The 20,005-nt window shown below is 52.1% G+C and overlaps 1 protein-coding gene across 1 annotated transcript; it reads left to right on the top strand.

Annotated features, from left to right (window-relative positions):
* Nucleotides 1–4,123: 4,123 nt before the first annotated feature.
* On the top strand, nt 4,124–18,722 carry LOC137833946 (uncharacterized). Its single transcript, XM_068642016.1, has 2 exons — nt 4,124–5,345; nt 18,490–18,722. The coding sequence occupies exons 1-2, from the start codon at nt 4,124–4,126 to the stop codon at nt 18,720–18,722; spliced, it is 1,455 nt and encodes a 484-aa protein (XP_068498117.1).
* Nucleotides 18,723–20,005: the final 1,283 nt, after the last annotated feature.

Below are 20,005 nucleotides of genomic sequence, written 5' to 3'. Positions count from 1 at the left end.
TCTTTCTCAACGCGAAGTCGACTGACCTCGACCTGTAGTTTGTCGTAGTCAGCCCGGAGAAGGTCCATGGCTTTGGCCTGGGTGACCATTTCCCCCTCCATCCGCTCCGTCTTGTCAGCCTGCTCACGGCAACGGTCCGTCAGGTCCTTTTGAACTTCCGCATCAGCTTTGAGCAATTCCTGAAGGCCCGTTACCTGGACTTGGAGGGCGACTTCACGAGTAAAGAAGCCAGCCTGGAGCTCTAATGCCTTTGCCAGTTGCCTCTCAGTTTCTGCTTTGGACTCTTGCGCTTGCTTCAGAGAGGTTTGGTAAGTTTCGTTCTGCGCCCCAGGGTCCTCATTTCCTCCTCCAGAGTAGTCGCCTTTATTTCCAAGGCCTGGAGAGTTTGGGCTTGCATGACCGCGTTTCTGGCCTGGGCGCGCCATTCAAGGGCCACCGCCAAGAAGGCCCCCAAGTAGAAGGGCATGCCTTCCTTCCTGTCGGTGCCCTCTGGCAGAGTCCCGCCACTGAAGCCCCTCATTAGATGCATAATCGGAGGAGGGATGGCAATGAAGTCAGGGGCGGCGGCGACGGAAGCAGGAGAAGCAATGGTTTCTGCCGGCGGCGGAGGCGGAGCAGATTCGGCGCCTTCGCCCCTTTCCTCTTGGAGTGTCATGGGAGGGAGTGAGGTCGCGCTCGGGGGTTATCCATGAAGGGGTTCCCTCCCTGGGGCGACGCCTCTACCGAAAGAGGAACCCGCGCAGATTTTCTTCTTCTGAAGGGAGCCACGCCTTCTGAGTCCTCATCATCTGATGGAATCTCCAAAACACGTTTCCCTTTGTCAAGGGGGTTGGAGCCGGTGACGAAGCCGTGGCTAGGGGAACAGCGGCGATGGGTAGAGGAGAGCGAGGAGTCTGAAATGCTGCGAGGCTGTGTGGAGACGACGGAGGTGAACTCAGGGGGGCCTCGGCGGTGATCGGAGGAGGCGGCGACAGAGTCGGTGGGGGAACCGGATCAGCAGCAAGGGTGGAGGAGGCGCCCGCCTTGGCGGCACGTGCCTCCTTCATTGCCTTCGCCAGCATCATTCTCTTAGAAGCGCCCATCACCGATCCTACATCAAGACAGACCAAACAGCAAGGGTTAGTACTAAAACAGCTACGCGAATTCACGATACGCGAAGAGACATGAAATGCAAGTAACATGGTACAAGTGTAAAACAAGCATAACAGTATGGGGAAACAAACCACCGATAGCAAGCTGCTTGTAGCACAAAGATGAGGGGAGAGCCCCTTACCAAAATAGGTGGTCAGGGCGTGGGCATTGTACTCGTTAGCGACCAGCTTCAAGGTATCAAAGACGATCCCCAACCCCACCAAGGCTTTGCTTACCTCCCTATCGGCGGGGGATAGCTCTTCCAGGGTTTTGGCCCTGAGCAATTTGGGGCGTTCCGTCCAGTAAAGGGGGAAGCCATCCAAAGCTGTGGGATCATGCTTGGCGCAGCACACCCTGAAGAACTTCCCTTTCCAGTTTTTGTAAGAATTCTGGAAGAGGGAGAGGAGGATCCTGCCAGCGATCCCGGAAAAGCTTACCCAAAAGCTTTTCCCCTGTTTTTTCACCTCAAAAAAATGCAGGAAGACATCTACGGAAGGAGGAATGCCCAGGTATCCACAAAGAATTTGAAAGCCCCTCACAAATGCCCAGCTATTGGGATGAAGCTGGGCGGGGGCGGTGTTGATTTCAGTAAGAAGCTCCCGTTCGAAGGGAGTGAATGGGAGACGCACTCCTACGCGCTTGAACACGGTCTGGTACATGAAGAAGAAGGGTTTCCCCTTTCTAGGTCTGTCGTCCAAACAAACAGGTTCCCCAGGCCTGCCGGGACGAACGGATATGTGGGCGTCGTGTGTGCGGTAGAAGGCGTTAAAGTTGTACAAATGGGGATCCCCCCGGTGAGCTTCCAGGTCCTGGAAGGAAGTCAGGCTGGTGCATTCACTCAGGAGCTCATCGGAGGCCCAGGGGTAGAAGGCTTTGTAGTTGGACTTGGGGGTCGTAGGGGAAGAATCAGGCTCCGCGTTCGCGCGCGTCATGGTGAAAATAGATAGCTGGAGAAAGAAGAGAGGAAAAAGGGTTTAGCAAGTTTAGCCATGGCAAGAAGGGGAAAGAACCCCAGGAAGCGTCACCCACGCGAGAAAAACCAGAGGAGGAAGAAGAAGTGGAGAAATGCAGTAATACGTGAATAATAACAGTCCCAGGCAGTTCAATAAATCAATCTAATGCGACGAAGGGGAAAGGTCGTGAGTATCCGAGATCATAACTTTGCTATTGGAATGGAGGCAGCAGAAGGCACAGGAAGGAGAGAATCGCAGTCACAGAGAAAAAAAAAAGTTTTCGAAGGCGATGAACAGTGCGGAGTTGCAGAGCGAATGAATGTAACAGTAGGGTGAGCGCGGGGTTTGGGGTAACTTAAACGTTACATTTCGTAACCCAAGAGGCGCAAATTGAGGGCCGCAGGATCGAGCCACGCGTCAAAAGGTCGATTGCCCAGGGGAAGCGCAAGGGTCTCTAAAGGAGGGCCACGCGATGGGCCACGTGGCGCGCGATCAGGGGTAGCTCAAAAGGTGTAATCATCCCCATTTCAGGGAATGTCCAATCGCCCATTAAGAATACCCCTGCGGTTCAGAAAATGTCGCGTCAGTAATTCGAAAATTTGCTGAGTCAGCAGAGAATGACACGTCATCGGGAAGGCACGTGGATGGCGGGGGCAAGGCTTTAGTCTTTGCGCAGAAGACAAGTCTTCGGCTTAAGACTGGGGGGCTTGTGTACCGTCCCGTATAAGGGCGTTGACTAAGTCAAGGTCAAAGTCAACGACTGGAAGGTCAAAGTCAACTCAAGGTGTCGCTAAGGCACGGCGCTAAGGCACGGCGTCGCCTAGGTGAAGGCGTCGCCTAGGTGAAGGCGTCGCCTAGATGAAGGCGTCGCCTCGGTGAAGGCGTCGCCTCGGTGAAGGCGTCGCCCAGGTGAAGGCGTCGCCCAGGTGAAGGCGTCGCCCAGGTGAGGGCGTCGCCAGATCGAATAGTGTAAAAGCAAGGCAATCACGGTGTGGTTCCCCGATACCCATGGGTAGGAAAGACCATGGAGGGAGCGACGTCGTGGGAAATCCTCAAGTCCCGATATCTCGGGAAAGTGATAAAGAGAAGGAAAAGGTGGCTTCAAGGCCATAGTGATAGTACCAGTGAAGGGCAGCCTGACTCGCGAAGTACCCCTGCCGCCCCAGAGACGCCTTCAGGACAGATACGACCCAAGAGGAAGGTCACGCCCAGGATAACCGGGTGCAGGGTGTGAGAGGAAGGCAGATACGCTCTCAGAGTAAGTGGCTAGATACTTGAGGGCATGAGTTGGCACCCAAAAAGCCACCCCTAGCGCAGTAGCACTCCCAAACAGGAGGACCCACACGTAGAAACGTCCCCAGATGGGCAGAAACGCCCCCAGATGGGGTCAGGGCGTCGTGAGGCCCTCCACGTGTATGACAGCCATGCCGGAATAGAAACACCCTCTAGTCAGGTGCCAGGTAATTAAAGATATTCAATACAGTTTCCCTTTCGAGCATTCAGGTACTATTATGGCTCCCGAGCGTTTCAACGTCTTAAATGCGCTACGTTTCGTAATTAAGCGCTTTAATGAGTGCGTTACGTTTGAGATTAAAAGCGCTTTAAGGCGCTTTAAATGCTAAGGCAGTTTAAATAGCGCTGGGAATGTCGGAAAAAGGGTTGGAACCTTCGACAAATTTAGGAGAAACTCTCTGGTTGCTTGCCCGTGCTTAAGTACTACGTACAAGTGATTGGAGAATATTTTTGCTTGAAGGGGACAACACACACACACATATACACAGTTTCTTTTACCACCTGCAGAGTGCCATACGCGGTGCTCAGATACGCGGGTGGACAGTTTTGGTGTTTCTTGCTGGCTGACTTGAGCGTCGGAGTGCAAACGGCCGCTAGGGCGCCTCTTTGTCCTTCTTTTTTGCAGGAATTCACAGGCAATCAGTGGGAAGGAGTCCTTAGCTGACGGTTGAGGTCGCGCACGAAGACGTCCCGGTCAACCGGACGGAACGACGCTTACTTGTATATTCTTGCACTGTGCAGATCTCATGTTGGGCAAAGGCAAATTGGCTGAACTGAGGGCGCTCACCCGAACCCACAGATTGGCGTCGGGCTCTCAAACCGTGCCAAACTTGGTGGTGGAGATCGCCGCTGCCCAGGGCAGATCGCCCCCTCAAGGCCCAGCTCCTCCAGAGGCACTGCCCGCCCCTCAACGAAAGAAGCTCGTCTTAAAGAAACCAAAGAGGAAAACTCCTCAAGTGGTTCAAGAAGACGAAGATGAAGATGATGAGGCAACTGAGGACGGCCTCATAACCAAAAGGAGAAGGGCGGCACCTTCTTCACCACCTGCTCTACCAACACCAACACCGCCTTCTCCCCCAGCTCCAATACCGCCAGTCCAAGCGATACCCTTGGCAGCTGCACTTCCTGCGGTTGAAGGCAATGAGCCTAACTTCATGGAGAACCCTCCGAGCGCCTCCACGCCATTCGTATCTGCTGGAAAGGGTCCTCCTTCAACTGCCTCAATCGCTGAAGCTGCACCAGGTGGGGATGAGGGCGCTCACAACTCGCCAATACTCATTACCGAGTCCCCCTCTTCACCACCACACCAGGAAACCCAACTTCCTCAACCAATTCAAGAGGGTGGTGGTGAGAGTCAGCACCAGGCCCCTTCAGCCCCTCCACCAGCAGCGGCTGCAAGCCTTCCCCCTGCGGTCAAAGAAATCTGGGGGCCCTTCACAGCTAAGCTCAAAATGATGGCAGAGGACCTCCCCTCCATCATAACAAAATCTCTGGAGAGCTCCACCAAAAAACTCCAGGATGATATCTCCATACTCCAAGAGGAGAATCGCCTGATAAGGATCGAGGCGGAGAAGCTGTCCTGCAACCTCATGATGGCGGAGATTGATCACTCAAGGGTGGAAGACGCCATGAGTGCCGAGCTGAGGGTTGCACACAAGGAGGCCTCCGATCTACGCCAGAAACTGCACCTCCTAGCTCAAGAGAAAATCGAGTTGGAAAGCAAGCTGGTTCCCTACCGACTCAAGGTGGCTGACTTGGAGGCATCAATAAAAGCGGATGCAGCCAAGGTAGAGAACCTCGAGAAAAGGTCGGTTGATCGGGAGGTTCTCCTTGGAAAGGTCGAAAAGGAGAGGAACGACGCCGTGGCTGAGCTCGCCGAAGCTAGAGAGGAAAACAAAAGAACTGTTGCAGAGCTGGCCCAGGTGCGGGAGGAAAACAAAAAGGTTGCTGAAGACCTCGTTCAAGCTCGTGAGAAAACTGAAGAACTGAAGAAACGAGCTGACGAGCTAGAACAGCAAACCGAGGGGCTCAAAAAGCAAAACGAAGAGCTCAAACTGAGCTCCGCCCAAGTCCTCGTCGCTGGGTTTGACGCCGCCCTGGAGCAAGTCGCCTGCCAGTACCCCGAGCTCGACCTCTCCATGGTATCACTATATAATGAAGTGGTGGATGGGAAGACCGTGCCTTCTGAAGATTAGTCGTCTCCCTCCACCGCTTATTCCCTGATATCTTTTTGCACAATCTTTAGGCCTTGCTTGTAATATTTTTCCTCTCTTCTTATGTACTTGAACTGATGCTGCCTTTATTATAAATTTTTCTGCTTCTACATATGGTCTCTCTGCCTGCTTTGCTTCTCCTTGTAAAAACCGCTTAAACAAAGTAACTTAGCGATTCTACCGTTTACTTACTGCTTCAAACTCGATCAAACTATCACCTTTCGAACGATGGCATTTTAATAACTTGTGAACTTTAAGACAACAAACTTCAGCGCGAAACTACTTACTAAACAGCAAGTTTCAATCCAACTGATAGTTTAAGATGTAGTTCACCTGATCTGCTCCATCAAAATGGGCCCTTACTCTTGCCATCGCCTGAATTTCTTCTGATCGCCAGAGGATCCCGGCGTTGTAAGCCCTCCTTTGCCTTCTAAACTTGGCTATTGTTCCCTCATCTGGGGGGTAGAGGCGCCTTTCGGATCCTTCTCTACCTCCCTGAGTTTAAGAACAATAAGCCGGACAGCTAGGCGTTCTCTTCGAACCTACCTTAGCCATCCTGCAAACTTCTTCCACCCTCTACACCGTACCTGAACTCGTTCGAGACGAGAAGGATTTTATCTTGCCTGAACTCGCTCGACGGCGAGAAGGTCTTTACCTCGTGCCTCTACATTGCCCCAGGGGCTACATCTTCTCTCCCCTGAAGGCACTGAGGACTTTTTACTGGTGCCTCTACATTGCCCCAGGGGCTACATCTTCTCTCCCCCGGAGGCATTGAGGACTTTTCACTTTCTCGCCTGCACTCGCTCGACGGCGAGGAGGTATTTTAATCTCTTTCTCGCCTCAGGACGCGCGAGGGCGTTGAGGTCTTTTAAACGTTGCTGGTGCCTCCGATCGCCGAAAGACGATGAAGACTTTTAACTTTAACTAATGTCGCCAATCGCCGAAAAGCGATGGGGACTTTTAACTTTAACTGATGCCGCCAATCGCCGAAAAGCGATGGGGACTTTTAACTTTAACTAATGCTGCCAATCGCCGAAAAGCGATGGGGACTTAAAAACTTTTTAGAAAGCATGCAGCATAACTTCAAACTTGCCTTAAATCACATACGAGTGACAAGGTCTTTTTTCTAAAACTTTCGTAACAATAAGCGTGCAATCTAACACACTTTAAACTTCGAAAACTCTTCTTTATTGGGTGGCCTCATTAAAAACCCTCCTTAGGGAAAAAAGAGTGCCCCCTTCAAACTGTTTTAACAGAAAGCTTGCAAAACTCTTCGTGTTTGTTTTTACTTACAAAGCTTCAACTGTAATATAACTTGAGGTGCGTGGCGTTCCAAGTGCGAGGAATCGCCCCTCCTTCCAATGTTTCTAAGCGGTAAGCGCCGTTCCCGAGCGCCTCGGTTATTTTGAACGGTCCCGTCCACTTAGGCGACAACTTGTTCTCCATCTCGTACTGGTGGGCCTTCCTCATCACCAGGTCGCCTTCTTTAAACTGCCTTGGCATCCCCTTCGAGTTATACCTTCGTTCAATCCTTCTTTTTACTGCCTCGGCTTTTACTCTCGCCTCCTCCCTGACTTCATCCAACAAATCCAGATTCAACCTTCTTTCCTCATTCGAGCCTTCCGCTACAAAGTTCTGGAATCTCGGCGAGCTCTCCTGGATCTCCACTGGAATCATTGCGTCGCACCCATAGACCAAGCTAAACGAGGTCTCATGGGTTCCTGACTGCTCGGTGGTGTGGTACGCCCAAACTATGCGGGGTACCTCCTCAGCCCACGATCCCTTGGCCTTCTCTAGCCTTCTCTTCAAGCCTCTTAGCAATACCCGATTGGCGGACTCTACTTGGCCATTTGTCTGGGGATGCTCGACGGATGCAAACACTTGTTGAATTCCCACCTCTTCGCACAGCTTCTTCAACAGGTGACTTGCAAATTGAGTCCCGTTGTCCGACACCAGGCGCTTAGGCACACCAAACCGGCACACGATGTTCTTCCACACAAAGCTCTCGATCTTGTGCGCGGTGATCTGGGCCACTGGTTCTGCTTCGATCCACTTGGTGAAATATTCAATCGCCACCACCAAGTACTTCATCTGCCTGATCGCCAATGGGAAAGGTCCCAGAATGTCGATCCCCCACGTATGAAACGGCCAAGGGCTGTAAATCGACTTCAACTCTTCGGGAGGCGCTTTGTGCCAATCGGCGTGCTGCTGACATTGCTTGCAGCACTGTGCATACTTCTTGCAGTCCTCCCTCATTGTTGGCCAGTAGTAACCTGCACGGAGGGTTCTCGCGGCCAGAGCTCGACCCCTGACATGACTTCCGCATATCCCTTCATGGAGCTCGGCCATAATTCTTGCACATTTCTCTCCTTGCACACATTCCAGGAGTGGGTGTGTGAACCCAAACCTATACAACTCGCCATCAATCATCGTGAACTTGCTGGAGTTCTTCTTTATCTTCCTGGCCTCCGTCGGATCCAGTGGGAGAAGGCCATCTGCCAGACATCGCTTGTACTGTGTTATCCAGGTGTCTGGCTCATGGGTAGCGCAGACCTACGCCACGTTCACCTTCTCCCTTCGACATGCTCTTATTCTCGGCGATCTCAAGGTCTCCTGAGTTAAAGACCTGTGACTCCTCGCCGTGTTCTCCGTCGACTTGCTTATTTGAAGAACCAGGTGGTCTGCCAAAAATGCTCTAGGCGTCTTCAGAGTTTCTTGGATCACCGTCCTTTGTCTACCCCCCTTGCCCGAACTGGCGAGCTTAGCTAGCAAGTCAGCTCGGGCATTCTGCTCTCTGGGCACATGCACCACTTTAAAGGAAACAAAGGAACTCTTCAACTCCCGCACATACTCCAGGTAAGTCGCCATTTGTGGATCCTTGGCCTGGAACTCGCCTGTTACTTGTCCCGTGACCAACAGCGAGTCACTCTTAGCCATCACCACCCTAGCTCCCATCTCCTTGGCCAGCAAGATTCCGGCGATCAACGCCTCATATTCTGCTTGATTGTTGCTGGCTTTGAAAGCAAACCTCAGGGACTGCTCAATCAGCACACCGTTGGGCCCTTCCAGGATGACTCCAGCACCGCTACCCTGCTGGTTCGACGATCCGTCCACCGAGAGCACCCAACGGAAATCATCCCCCTCAACCCGCGCTGCTTCTGACGAGAGCTTGACCACAAAATCAGCGAAAATCTGCCACTTGATCGGACCTCGGGGCTCGTACTTGATATCGAACTCCGACAGCTCCACCGCCCACTTCACCATCCTACCAGCTACATCAGGCTTCTTCAAGACTTTCTGGATGGGCAAGTCGGTGATCACCAGTATGGTAAAACTGTGAAAATAATGGCGCAACCTCCTCGCCGAAAATACAACAGCCAGTGCAGCTTTCTCCAAGGCCTGATATCTCACCTCCGGGCCCTGCAGCACCTTGCTGACGAAGTAAATAGGCTTCTAAGCCTGATCTTGGTCTTGGGCGAGCACCGCACTCACCGCCCTCTCAGTCACAGCAAAGTACAACCTGAGAGGGGTTCCCACCAACGGTTTGCACAAAACCGGCGGGCTCGCCAGGTACTCTTTAAGCTTGACGAAAGCCTCTTCACACTCCTTCGTCCAGGAAAACTTGTTGTTCCGCCTTAAACACTGAAAGTACGGATGGCCCTTCTCTCCGCTAGCTGATACGAAACGAGACAGGGCGGCCATCCGACCTGTAAGTTGCTGCACCTCCTTCACGGTAGCCGGGCTCCTCATCGCCAAGATGGCAGCACACTTATCAGGATTGGCTTCTATTCATCTTTCAGTTAAGAGGAATCCCAAGAACTTTCCCGCCTCCACGCCAAAAATGCACTTCTCGGGGTTCAGCTTTAACCTGAACTTGGCGATTGTGGTGAACAACTCCTCCAAGTCCTCAACGTGCTTGCTCTTCTCCGGCGAGGTCACGACCATATCATCCACGTACGCTTGCACATTCCTCCCCAGCATTGGTGCAAGTACCCTATCCATCAACCTTTGGTACGTGGGCCCCGCGTTCTTCAGCCCAAAGGGCATCACTTTGTAGCAGTAGCACGATCTCTCGGTCATGAAGGCGGTCTTCTCTTCATCCATGGGATGCATCTTTATCTGGTTGTACCCCGAGAAGGCGTCCAGGAAGCTCAGCAACTTGCACCCTGCAGCACTGTCGACCAGGGCGTCTATGCTTGGCAAAGGATACGAATCCTTTGGGCAGGCCTTGTTCAGGTCAGTGAAATCGACGCACATGCGCCACTTCCCATTGGTTTTCTTCACCAGTACGACATTGGCCAACCACTCAGGGTACTGGACTTCCTTGATGTGGCCTGCGGCGAGGAGTTTCTGTGTTTCATCCCTGATCGCCTGTCTTCTCTCCTCGTTGAACTTCCTTCTTCTTTGTCGCACCGGCCTGACCTGGTTGTCCATTGCTAGATGGTGGCACAAGAAATCGGGGTCGATTCCCGGCATGTCTGAAGCAGACCATGCAAAAGCATCCAGATGCCGCTCTATCACCTTGGCGATCTGGTCTTGGAGCTCAGCCTCCAAGGATCTTCCCAGCTTGAAGACCTTTCCCCCGATCTCCCTTTCGAGCCACTCCTCGACGGGTTTGGGTCTAGCTTCCCTGGCGATTACCGCCCTGGCGATTCCCAGTTCCCTCGCTTCCTCTGGGCGGTTCCTCGCCTCTTCTTCCCGATCGGCGTTCTCTCCCTCAACCTCAGCATCCAGCATGGTGACGTCACCTCCGGCGGCCACCTCCATCGCCGCATCAACAACTCGCCATTCTGCTGGCTTGGGCTTCACACCGGGAGGCGGCGTCGTTGTGATGTAACTTACTGACCTCTTGTTTTTCAGGCTATTCTCATAGCATTTCTTCGCCTCCTTCTGGTCAGATTTGATGGTGATCACCACCCCTTCCATCGATGGCAACTTCACCTTCATTTGCCTGGTGGAAGGCACAACTCCTATTCTGTTGAGCGTTGGTCTTCCCAACAGAATGTTATAAGCTGAGGGAGCATTCACGACGAGGTACTTGATTTTCTCCGTCCTTGAGCCCGCCTCATCCGTGAATGTAGTTCTTAACTCTATGTACCCCCTGACCTCCACCTGATCGCCAGCAAAGCCATACAAGCACCCTCCATAGGGCCTCAACTGGTCAAGGGGCAACTGCAGCTGTGTGAAAGTCGGCCAGAACATCACATCTGCCGAGCTTCCTTGGTCCACCAGAACCCTGTGGACCTTCCTTCCCGCCGTAACAAGCGAGATGACTATTGGATCGTTGTCATGAGGCACAACGTCCCTGAGATCTTCCCTTGTGAACGTGATGTCCACGTCTGGCGAGTGGTCCTCGAACATGTCCACCGTCATCACAGACCTCGCATACTTCTTCCTCTGTGACGCGGTGCACCCACCACCCGAGAAACCTCCTACCATGGTGTGGATCTCTCCATGAGTGGGCATCTCGTGCTGCTGGGCCTCACCACCTGCCGGCTGGGAGCTCAACGCTCCCCCCGCCCTCCTGTCCAGCAAGTAATCATTTAGGAACCCGCTCCTGACCAGGTCGTCGAGCTGGTATCCCAATGCCAAACATGAATCCACAGTGTGACCAAAACCCTGGTGGAATTCGCACCAGGCATCGGGCTTTGGTCCTAACACCTTGTCGCCCACTTTCTCAGGCGCCTTGAGCCTGGCTGCTATATTGGGAATGGCGATCAGGTCTGCCAACCCCATGACAAACTTATGCTTTGGCGGGCGATTGTACTCCCTGGGGCGCCCTGGGCCCCTGCCCTTATTTTTCCTTGGATCATAAGGATGGCGGGTCCTTTGATCCCTCTTAGCCACCGATGTCTCCAGCACCCTCTGCGGCTGGATCCGGGTCTGGGCACGTGGCCTAGCGGGGGCCACGCTCCCCCTCTTCTCGGCGACCTCACTCTCATCGGCGATGTGGGCCACCGCAAGTCGCCTAACCTCAGCAAACGTGGCGGGGTGAGCCCTGATCAACGCCTCGCAGAAAGGTCCCGGCAGCACGCCCTTCTTGAAGGCGTAGACCAACATCTCTTCGTCCTTGGCCGGCGAGCGGACCATCTGCGCCCCAAAACGATTCAAGTAGTCCCTGAGGGACTCTCCCTGGTACTGCCTTATGTCGAACAGATCATAAGACACCCTAGGCGGCGCCTTGTTCACTATGTACTGCTCGACGAAAAGCTTCGAAAACTGCTGGAAATTGGTTATGTGACCTGTAGGCAGGCTCACAAACCATTCCAGCGCTGTTCCCTGGAGCGTGCTCACAAACATCTTGCAATACACAGCATCCGAGCCTCCTGACAGCATCATCTGCGTGTGGAACATGGTGAGATGTGCCTCAGGATCCTCCACGCCGGTAAAAGTAGCCTTCACGGGTACCACACTCGCAGGGATAGACGTGTCCGTGATCGCCTGAGCGAATGGCATGGGGAAAACGCGAGGTGGCGACGATGGTGCAACTTCTTCAGCGACTGGGCGCCCTCTCTGCTCCTGAAGAGCTTGGCGCAACTCCTCAGTCACTCTGCTGAGCTCTTCATTCCTGGCCTGAGAGGCGACTAGGTCCTCATGCATCTTTGCCTGCTCTATGCGCGAGGCCTCCACATTCGCCTGCAGTGCACGCATGATCTCCACCATCTGTGCCATAGTCATGGCGCCTTCAGCAGCAACTGGCGCAACTGGACTTGAACGGTTGCTTCTCATCTTTCTCATGAAAACTTAACAGACCACAACGAGCGACGAACAAAACCTCCTTCAGCAACGATCGATCCAGCAATCAACCGGTCAGAACTTCGTGAACTCGAAAGAACTTCAAGAACACAATCTCAACAGCAAAGACCTTCGCAGAAACTTATAATCTCGACACGAACCTAGCACTCCTCCACCAAAACCTCTGATTCACCGGTCGAAAATCCAAACGAACGGTGAAGCTTCGATCTCACCGATTGAAACTCGCGTGAACGGCGAAAACTTCACCTCAACGAATAAGAATGAAAGAAACTTCAAACGAACGGTGGAAACGCGAATTTACCGAACAAAACTTCAACGAACAACGGAAAATGGTTGCACCAGCACACAACCACACAGAAACTGCAGAAACTCCAAGAACTCACGCTGCGGATGGGAACAAGTTTTACACGGCCCCACGGTGGGCGCCTGATGATCCTGCCTGCTGACCAAGACGCAAGAGCCTTGCCTCGTCAGATCTGGATCGACTTTGCGCCGTGTTAGCTTCCGTCCTTCGCTTTGATTCACCTCAAGAACCTGCAAAAAGACAGAACGGCGCCGCTGCGGCCGATCACGCTCCGACGCCCAAGTCAGCGACTGAACCACCAAATACTAAGAGAAAACTTAAGAACTCTCTGGAACCGTGCAAAATTCTCTCTCAGCGTACTCAAGTTCTCACAAGCGTAAAAGAAATATTCTAAAACACGCGTACCTCAGAAGTTCGTTAGAATCTCTTATATACCTGCGCACTTTCTCTCTCCTGACAGTTACACATCTGGACACGTGGCTCGCATCCAGCTGTACACGTGTCACCATCTGGAGCATCCTTGACTTGGGCGTCACTTCTTACTCTTCAAGCTTATTCGACTAAGTAATCCATGCAAGGAGTAACTCGGTGTATAGTTGCCTTGGAGCGCGATCTCTTCTGTGTGGCGAGTACGGGTGTCTTCATACACACCTTCCCTGTGGTCTCGCCGGCCGCCATCATGATCTACTTTACTTGCCTCATCGTGCATGCTCGGGTAAGCTGTTCCTCGATCTCAACCTCTGGCTAGCTAGGGAATGACTATCTGACGACTTCATCCTCTGCTTCTAAAGCCTGGAACAAGCTTCCCTGATCCTTCGGCGATGTCCTTCTTTCGGCGATCTCTAATCACCTGGTCGACTAGGTTCGCATCCGGCGACTTCATCTCAAACCCGGTGACCGCCGGTTTAGGTATGCTAAAGATCGAAGCACGCCACGAGCCCCCCGACCTCCTTCCCTTCTGCCAGCCAGGTGTCCCGTTCAACACGCCTATATAATAGCTTGCTGCCACGTCATCACTTCCGATCACCTGGGCGGTACAATGATGTTTACAAGAAAATCAAAGATGAAGAGCTAAACACTAGAGACATGGAGTCTTAGAAGTTGCACGCTAGTTGAGGCTGCTTTCCTTCTATGAAGTTTACACCTTCATTCCAACCTTCTTATTTTGAACCAGGGCACACTATTTATATAGAGTTAAGTGATGGGATGACTTAAATGTGAATTGTGTTCAACGCATGGTCAATCCACTCAACGACTTGACTTTCTTCAAATTGAAGAATTTTGTTGGCTTAGAGCCCATTCCCAACATAACCCAGTGAAATGATTTCCTTAGTCAGGGGGTTTCTTTTGTGCTCAAATCCTCACAGATCCACTCCTTAACCCAGTTTCACATCTTTACCCATTCTTATGAGTGAAAATCTATTTAGCGTATAGCTTGGCATTCAACGGATGGAGGTTCTATGATCATGTCTTCTATACCTTGAATTAGTTGAGGGCTTCATGTATGCACTTAGTAGATAAGTCATTTTTCCACTTCTTTATTTAGTTGTTTTCCTCAAATTCCTATAAGGTTCCACTCAAATGCACACCATCATCTTTAATCAAGTTAAATCATGATTCTAAGTAAGAAAGTACTTTTTCTTCATAAGATTTAATATACAATTCATTCAATTTTAGTGCCTAAATATATGAAAAAATTATCAATATTTGGCACCTATCATTGGGGCACTCAAAAGATTTATGGCCTTGGTAGAACTGTTAGTCGTGTCCAGTCTCAAAATAAAAGTAAGCTCCCCCTAATGTACTATAAGGTCAACCTAGGTCGAATGCAAAGACACCATCACATGGTCATAACTCATTGCCTGTAATTTTTCATTTACAAATTAATAAGGGGGAGAAAAATTGGAATTAAATACGCTAAAAAATAAAGTGAATAGTAAAACAAAGTGAATATTAGACCGTATATAGACAATCTTTAAATGACTAACCATGAAATTTAAAAATAGGACTCACCATCCCTTGTAACATCCACTTTGAAAGAGTAATGAAATTGTTCCGTCCGGTTGACCGGGACGTCTTCGTGCACGACCTCAACAGTCAGCTGGGGACTCCTTCCCGCTGGTTGCCCGTGAATTCCTGCAAAAAAGAGGACAAAGAGGCGCCCTAGCGACCGTGTGCACTCCGACGCTCAAGTCAGCCAGCAAGAAACACCAAAAAACTGACCACCCACGTATCTGAGCACCGCGTGTGACACTCTGAAGGTGGTAAAAGAACTGTGTATATGTGTGTGTGTTGTCTCCTTCAGGCAAAAATATTCTCCGGTCACCTGTACGTAACCTTAAAGCACGGGCAAGCAACCAAAGAGTTTCTCGTAAATTTGCCAAAGGTTCCAACCCTCTTTCCGACATTCTTAGCGCTATTTAAACTGCCCCAGCATTTAAAGCGCCTTAAAGCGCTTTTAATCTCAAACATAACGCACTCATTAAAGCACTTAATTACGAAACGTAGCGCATTTAAGACGTTGAAATGCTTGGGAGCCCTAATAGTACCTGAATGCTCGAAAGGGAAACTGTATTGAATATCTTTAATTACCTGGCACCTAACTAGAGGGTGTTTCTATTCCGGCATTGTTGTCATACACGTGGAGGGCCTCACGACGCCATGACCCCATCTGGGGGCGTTTCTGCCCATCTGGGGACGTTTCTACGTGTGGGTCCTCCTGTTTGGGAGTGCTACTGCGCTAGGGGTGGCTTTTTGGGTGCCAACTCATGCCCCCAAGTATCTAGCCACTTACTCTGAGAGCGTATCTGCCTTCCTCTCGCACCCTGCACCCGGTTATCCTGGGCGTGACCTTCTTCTTGGGTCGTATCTGTCCCGAAGGCGTCTCTGGGGCGGCAGGGGTACTTCACGAGTCAGGCTGCCCTTCACTGGTACTATCACTATGGCCTTGAAGCCACCTTTTCCTTCTCTTTATCACTTTCCCGAGATATCGGGTCCTGAGGCTTTCCCACGGCGTCGCTCCCTCCATGGTCTTTCCTACCCATGGGTATCGGGGAACCACACCGTGATTGCCTTGCTTTTACACTGTTTGATCTGGCGACGCCCTGGTTGGGCGACGCCTCCACCCAGGCGACGCCTCCACCCAGGCAACGCCTTGCCTTGGCGACGCCTCCACCCAGGCGATGCCTTGCCTTGGCGACGCTTCTTCTTGGCGTCTCTACATCAGGGCGACACCTTGAGTTGACTTTGACTCTCCAGTCGTTGACTTTGACCTTGACTTAGTCAACACCCTGATACGGGACGGTACACAAGCCCCCCAGTCTTAAGCCGAAGACTTGTCTTCAGCGCAAAGACTAAGGCCTTGCCCCCGCCATCCACGTGCCTTCCCGATGACGTGTCATTCTCTGCTGACTCAGCAAATTTTCGAATTACTGACGCGACATTTTCTGAACCACAGGGGTATTCTTAATGACCGATTGGACATTCCCTGAAATGGGGATGATTACACCTTTTGGGCTACCCTTGATCGCGCGCCACGTGGCCCATCGCGTGGCCCTCCTTTAGAGACCTTTGCGCTTCCCCTGGGCAATCGACCCTCTGACGCGTGGCCCGATCCTGCGGCCCTTAGTTAGCGCCTCTTGGGTTACGAAATGTAACGTTTAAGTTACTCCAAACCCCGCGCTCACCCTACTGTTACATTCATTCACTCTGCTACTTCGCACTGTGCATCGCCTCCAAAACCTTTTTTCTCTGCAATTGCAATTCTCCCCTTCCTGCGCTTCCTACTGCCTCCGTTCCAACAACAAAGGTATGGTTTCGAGCACTCACAATTCTTCACTGTCGTCGCATTAGAGGAAACTGCCTGGGACTGTTGTTATTCTCGTATTTCTCTGGATATTGTTTATATGCTTCGTTGTTCCTTTCGCTTCCCTTCGTTCTCTTGCGGATAGGGCGCTCCTAGGGTTCTTCCATTTTCCCCTTTTCTTCTCCCCAAACCCCTTTTCTCTGAACCCTTTCTTTCTCTTTTGATCTTCAGCATTGGCATTTATGGCGAAAACCATGACCACCGCGCCTCCCCCGCTCTCTAAGTCTTATTACAAAGGTGAATATGACTGGGCCCCCGATGAACTTCTGGACGAATGTTCCCTCCTGAACTCCGTTGAGGACGTGGAGGCCCACAGGGGGGACCCTGCTCTCTATAACTTCAATGCTTTCCACAAAAGTCATGACTCCCAAGTCCTGGTAAGCCGAGTGCGACCTGGGGTGCCCGTTTGTGCGGACTCACGGGATACTGGGGGGTGCGCTTTCTTCTTTCTCTATCAGATGGTGCTCAAAAGGGTGGGCCTGCGTCTGCCCCTCACTCCCTTCGAAAAAGAGCTACTGACAGAGATAAACACTGCTCCCGCCCAACTCCATCCCAACAGTTGGGCTTTCGTGAGGGAGTTCCAAATTCTCTGCGGCTACCTAGGCGTTCCTTCCTCCGTGGACGTTTTTCTTCACTTCTTCGAGGTAAAGAAGCAAGGGAAAAGTCTCTGGATGAGCTTTTCTGGCATCACCGGGCGCATCATCCTGACGCTCTTCCAGAATTCATTCAAAGGCTGGAAGGGGAAATTTTTCAAGGTACGCGCGACCAAGCGCGATCCTACCATTCTAGAGGGCTTTCCCCTGTACTGGACAGACAAACCCATAACTATGAAGCCCTTGGCTCTGGACGAACTTGCCCCGCCTGACCGGGATGTATGCAAAGCCTTGGCGGGACTGGGGATAGTCTTCGATACCGCCAAGCTCATCGCGAACGAATTCAATGCCCATGGGCTTTCTACCTACTTCGGTATTTGCCCTTAGTGATTTATGATGCATTAGTTGTTGTTTGGCTATAGAGTCTTCCTTCCGATTCATCTGAATTAGACTGATGCTACCTGTTCGTTGTACAGTGTTACATGCACTTCACATCTCTTCCTGTATTGTGAATTCACATAACTGCTCTAGTACTAATCCTTGTTGTTTGGCCTGTCTTGATGTAGGATCGGTGATGGGCGCTTCCAAAAGAATAATGTTGGCGAAAGCACTGAAGGAGGCTCGTGCCGCCAAGGCAGGCGTCTCCTCCAGCCCTGTGGCCAATCCAGTTCTCCCACCGGCTCCGTCGCCGCCACCTCCAGTCACTGCTGAAGCTGCTTCTAGCCCATCTCCGACGTCTCCACCTGGCTCCGACGTGCTTCCAACTCCCAACTCTTCTTCGCCTATCGCCGCTGTCCCCCTAGCTGCGGCCTCGTCACCAGCTCCAACCCCCCTTGACAAAGGGAAAAGGGTTTTGGAGATTCTGTCAGATGATGAGGAATCAGAAGGCGTGGCGCCCTTCAGGAGGAGAAAATCCGCGCGGGTCCCTCTTCTGGTAGAGACGTCGCCGCAGGGAGGGAATCCCTTTATGGACAACCCTCCAAGCGCAACTTCACTCCCTCCTAGGATACTCCAAGAGGAAAGGGGCGAAGGCGCCGAATCCGCGCCGCCTCCGCCGCCGCCAGAAACCACTGCTTCCCCGGCTCCCGACGCTGCTGCCCCCGACTTCATCGCCATCCCTCCTCCAATCATGCATCTGATGAGGGGTTTCAGTGGCGGGACTATGCTAGAAGGCACCGACAGGAGGGAAGGTATGCCTTTCTATTTGGGGGCCTTCTTGGCGGTGGCTTTCGAATGGCGCTCCCAGGCCAGAAACGCGGTCTTGCAAGCTCAAACCCTCCAAGCCTTGGAAACAAAGGCATCTACTCTGGAAGAGGAAATGAGGACCCTGGGACGCCAGAACGAAGCCTATCAAACTTCTCTGAGTCTAAATCGGAAACAGAGAGGCAACTGGCGGAGGCCTTGGAGCTCCAGGCTGACTTCTACGCTCGTGAAGTTGCTCTCCAAGTACAGGTAGCGGGTCTTCAGGAATTGGTCAAAGCGGATGCGGAAACTCACAAGGACCTGAATGACCGTTGCTGTGAACAGGCTGCCAAGGTGGAGCGGATGGAGGAGGAGATGGCCACCCAGGCCAAGGCTATGGACCTTTTCCGAGTTGACTACGACAAACTGTAGGTCGAGGTTAGCCGGCTTCGCGTGGAGAAAGAGGCTCTGGAGAAGCAGGTGGCCTCTGGAGACGCCGCCATTGAGGAACTGGAGAAGGAGAAAAAGTCCCTTATCCAGGAGATGGCGGGTACCTTCGAGGAGGGGTTCCAAGAGGCCCTGACCTAGGCGTCCTGCGAGAATCCTGGCGCCAACCTTTCGAACTGCAACCCCACACACCACGTAGTCGACGGGAAGGTCGTGCCCATGGATTTGAACGACTGAACTGCTGCCCCTCATCCGCCACCTTCCGCTTCAAGCTTAACTCTTCATTCTTTACCTTCGCTTTTTGACTTTATTTGCCAAAACTTGTAATTCTTTGAACTATCCGCACTCTTGTTACTGATTTGGGACATTCGCATGGTTTTCTTTGTTTCTTTGTCACATACGATTCTGCCTATGAGATCTCGTTCTCATCTTTTCCCTTCATACGCTTCAATTATTTTATCTGTGTTCTGCCCATTTCTCACACTTCGTTGGGCGGTTTGGTATGATTGGGTAAGGTCGCCCGCCAACCCTTACGCCCATGGAGAGGCTCACTAAGTGGCGCCGTATCGTCCACGGGACGTCTCTGATACCGAAAGGCTCTTTCTTTGATCTTTTAACGCTCGGCGCCCACGCCTAAGGAGAGGCCTGCTAAAGCAGCACCGTATCGTCCCCGGGTGTCTAAAACGCTGAGTGCTGTGGGGTTTTTGTTCCCTCCATGGTCTTTCCTGCCCATAGGTATCGGGGAACACCCTGCCAGTGACTCGCTGGCGTTTGACGGTCTCGTCTCCCTCCACAGTCTTTCCTACCTGTGGGTATCGGGGAGGCGACGCCTGCAACTAACTTTGCCTTTCTCTGATTTCTTCTTCCTCCTCAGTCTTTCCTACCTGTGGGTATCGGGGAGGTAACGCCAGTCGGTATTTGGGTTGGCGACGCCCGCGACTTCTCGTCTGTCGTCGCCCTTTACGTCCTTCCTGGCAACGCCTCGGGCGTTACCTTTACCTCGACATTGACCTTAACTCTTGCCTTGGTCAACGCCTGATAACAGCGAAGAGCCCAAGGCTTTGCCTGTGCCATCCACGTGGCACTCCTTGTATAGCTGATGGGACCTTCTGTCATTCGACTTGATCCACGTGGCGCTACTTGTATGGTTTGTGGGACATTCGGTCATTTCATCAAGTCCTGACTCCTGCTATGCCCCTGACTCATTTTCGACGGCGGATCGTACCATTGGATATTCTGTTGATGGGACATTTTCTGATTTAAACCAG

The sequence above is a fragment of the Phaseolus vulgaris genome, chromosome 5 (assembly GCF_000499845.2).
Source record: "Phaseolus vulgaris cultivar G19833 chromosome 5, P. vulgaris v2.0, whole genome shotgun sequence".
NCBI lineage: Eukaryota > Viridiplantae > Streptophyta > Magnoliopsida > Fabales > Fabaceae > Phaseolus > Phaseolus vulgaris.
This window is presented reverse-complemented; position numbering and strand designations above follow the sequence as displayed.

Excerpts from the sequence above, each read along its gene's own strand:
- LOC137833946 (XM_068642016.1), top strand. The coding sequence starts at position 4,124 with ATGTTGGGCAAAGGCAAATTGGCTGAACTGAGGGCGCTCACCCGAACC. Across the intron at positions 5,346-18,489 it reads TGAAGACCTCGTTCAAGCTC|AGAGGCAACTGGCGGAGGCC; the intron begins GTGAGAAAACTG and ends AATCGGAAACAG.